Source organism: Durio zibethinus, unplaced genomic scaffold (assembly GCF_047325235.1).
Source record: "Durio zibethinus cultivar Kanyao isolate XHJ-2024 unplaced genomic scaffold, ASM4732523v1 HiC_scaffold_2, whole genome shotgun sequence".
NCBI classification, from domain to species: Eukaryota; Viridiplantae; Streptophyta; class Magnoliopsida; order Malvales; family Malvaceae; genus Durio; species Durio zibethinus.
Window position 1 is genome coordinate 2,799,910 of NW_028323043.1, and position 2,956 is coordinate 2,802,865.

General features: G+C 34.3%; 1 protein-coding gene across 1 annotated transcript; it reads left to right on the forward strand.

Moving 5' to 3' along the window:
• Positions 1–232: 232 nt before the first annotated feature.
• On the forward strand, positions 233–2,343 carry LOC149505994 (cytochrome b6). Its single transcript, XM_089757915.1, has 2 exons — positions 233–634; positions 1,459–2,343. Exons 1-2 carry the CDS (start codon positions 629–631, stop codon positions 2,098–2,100), a joined length of 648 nt encoding a protein of 215 aa, XP_089614041.1. The 5' UTR covers positions 233–628; the 3' UTR covers positions 2,101–2,343.
• Positions 2,344–2,956: the final 613 nt, after the last annotated feature.

A 2,956-nucleotide genomic window follows, 5' to 3' on the forward strand; every position in this document is an offset into this window, starting at 1 on the left:
TCCTCGAATGGATCCCTTAATTGTTGAGAGGGTTGCCCAAAGGCAGTATATAAGGCGTACCCAGTAAAACTTACAAGTAAACCAGATATAGAGATGGCGACTAAAGTTGCTGTTTCCATTATTATATAATTATATAAATAATATATATAAATATAAATATAAATAATATAAATATAAATATAATTTCAAGATCACAATGGATCTATGATAAGATCGTTTATTTACAGCGGAATGATATACAAAGTCAACAGATCTCACTGAATACAAAATAAGATTTATGGCTACACAAACCGTTGAGGGTAGTTCTAGATCTGGTCCAAGACGAACTGTTGTAGGGGATTTTTTGAAACCATTGAATTCGGAATATGGTAAAGTAGCTCCTGGATGGGGAACGACTCCTTTGATGGGTGTCGCAATGGCTTTATTTTCGATATTCTTATCTATTATTTTGGAGATTTATAATTCTTCCGTTTTACTGGATGGAATTTCGCTGAATTAGATTCACAAGAACCACGAAGCCTCGCTTTTCAATACAAAAAGTGAAACTTTTAGTTCTCGGATTTTTTTTAGCCCATTCTATTTTGGTAGTTCGACCGCGAAATTTTTTTTGTTTCTGTATTTCCGGAATATGAGTGTGTGACTTGTTATAATTGATCCTATTGATAGTACAGAAAATGGGTCTGTCCTCTTGATCGAGATAGTTTTATCCCGTCGGATAGCCATTCTAGTATCTGGAGCACGGAATATATGAAATGGATCACGAAGTATTCGAACTATGATTCATACTTAATATTCAAACCTCGCGGCCGGACTCAAAAAAAAAAAAAATTTTCAAAGAAAGAGGTTTTTTATTTATAAATCGAGAAATTTTTTCTTCTTTCAAACTCTCATTTAGTTTATGCTTATTTTGATCAAAGGACAAACCTTTCTTTTCTTTGTATTTTTATTTATTATATCTATTCTATTCATTGAATAAGTGATGATCCAATAATTCTTACTCAAAGAATCTTTGGACTTAGTTTGAAGGTTTTATTGAATCATCGCGGTTCTGGTATGAATCTGAAGTTTCAATTGATTCATAGGGTCTTAACAAGAGAATTCCTATTAAAAATAAAGAAAACAAGAATAAAGCCACATTCCATATAAATAACAAATCAAAGCAAAGAAAAAGAAAAGAAATAAGTAGGTAAATAGAAGATTCAAGAGGCCTGATCAACATAAAGACGAATGCGCCGACTTGATTTTTTGGCATTATAATTACAACTACAAAAAAGAGCTTTCGGATTTTTACTCTTTTGTGTCTTCAGATAAAATTGAATGAAAAGATTAAGAAGTTTCAAACTTTCTATTCCATATCCGTTTCAGCTATTATTTGGGTGTTTTTGTTTGAGCTGTACGAGATGAAATTCTCATATACGGTTCTCAGGGGGGGAGTCCTCTTGGTTTACCTATCTCAATAAAGTCTATGATTGGTTCGAAGAACGCCTCGAGATTCAGGCGATTGCAGATGATATAACTAGTAAATATGTTCCTCCTCATGTTAACATATTTTATTGTCTAGGAGGAATTACGCTTACTTGTTTTTTGGTACAAGTAGCTACAGGATTTGCTATGACTTTTTACTATCGTCCAACCGTTACTGAGGCTTTTACTTCTGTTCAATACATAATGACTGAAGCTAACTTTGGTTGGTTAATCCGATCAGTTCATCGATGGTCGGCAAGTATGATGGTCTTAATGATGATCCTGCACGTATTTCGTGTCTATCTCACTGGTGGTTTTAAAAAACCTCGCGAATTGACTTGGGTTACAGGCGTGGTTCTGGCTGTGTTGACTGCATCTTTTGGTGTAACAGGTTATTCCTTACCTTGGGACCAAATTGGTTATTGGGCAGTCAAAATCGTAACAGGCGTTCCGGAAGCTATTCCGGTAATAGGATCGCCTTTGGTAGAGTTATTGCGTGGAAGTGCTAGTGTGGGACAATCCACTTTGACCCGTTTTTATAGTTTACACACTTTTGTATTACCCCTTCTTACTGCTGTATTTATGTTAATGCATTTCCTAATGATACGTAAGCAAGGCATTTCTGGTCCTTTATAGAGAATATAGACCATAGCTATATTGTAACCAATCATTTATCTTATTACTTGCCAATCATTTATCTTATTACTTGGGGGAGGAACAATAGTATTTCATTGCTACAAATATGGATTGTTGAAAAAAAAAAAAAAATAAGACATGTATTTGGATATTTCCTTTCAACTCCACAATATTCTATTATTTATTTGATATGACATGAATAGTTGAAGGGAATTCCCCGAAGAGAAAATGGATTATGGGAGTGTGTGACTTGAACTATTGATTGGGCCATGCAGAAATATGCCTTTATCTGCTACATTGGAATTCACAACCAAATGTGTCTTTGTTCCAACCACCGTGTAAGCCCCATACAAAGGATAGGCTGGTTCGCTTGAAGAGAATCTTTTCTATGATCAGACCTGACGATGTCGTGTATGAACAGGGCTCCGTAAGATCCAGTAGAATAAGTGATTTGGCATAATGCAAATTAGATTTTATTTATTTATTTTTATTTTTTTTTTACTTTCTTATCTTAATAGTATGAAAATACATTCATTTCTTCTGCATCGACCCGATTTATTATTATTATACTATCGGAGTGAAACAAGGGATCTAAAGAAGAGCAAAGGCTAGACTATATTAGTAACAAGTAAATCCTTTGTATGTAAAAAATCTCGATATATTTTTGGGATAAAGGTGAATCGCAAGGCCTAAGACGACCCAGAAAGCACTTGATCACGATCAACTTTGTACGCCTACTTGGGTATTGAGCATTTACCTGTAAAAATGGCATTCCTTGGAATGTATAGTTGCAACTTCGTAAAATGGAATCAGGTAACTTTTTTCTTACATATGAAATCATTCATATATGTGTGGA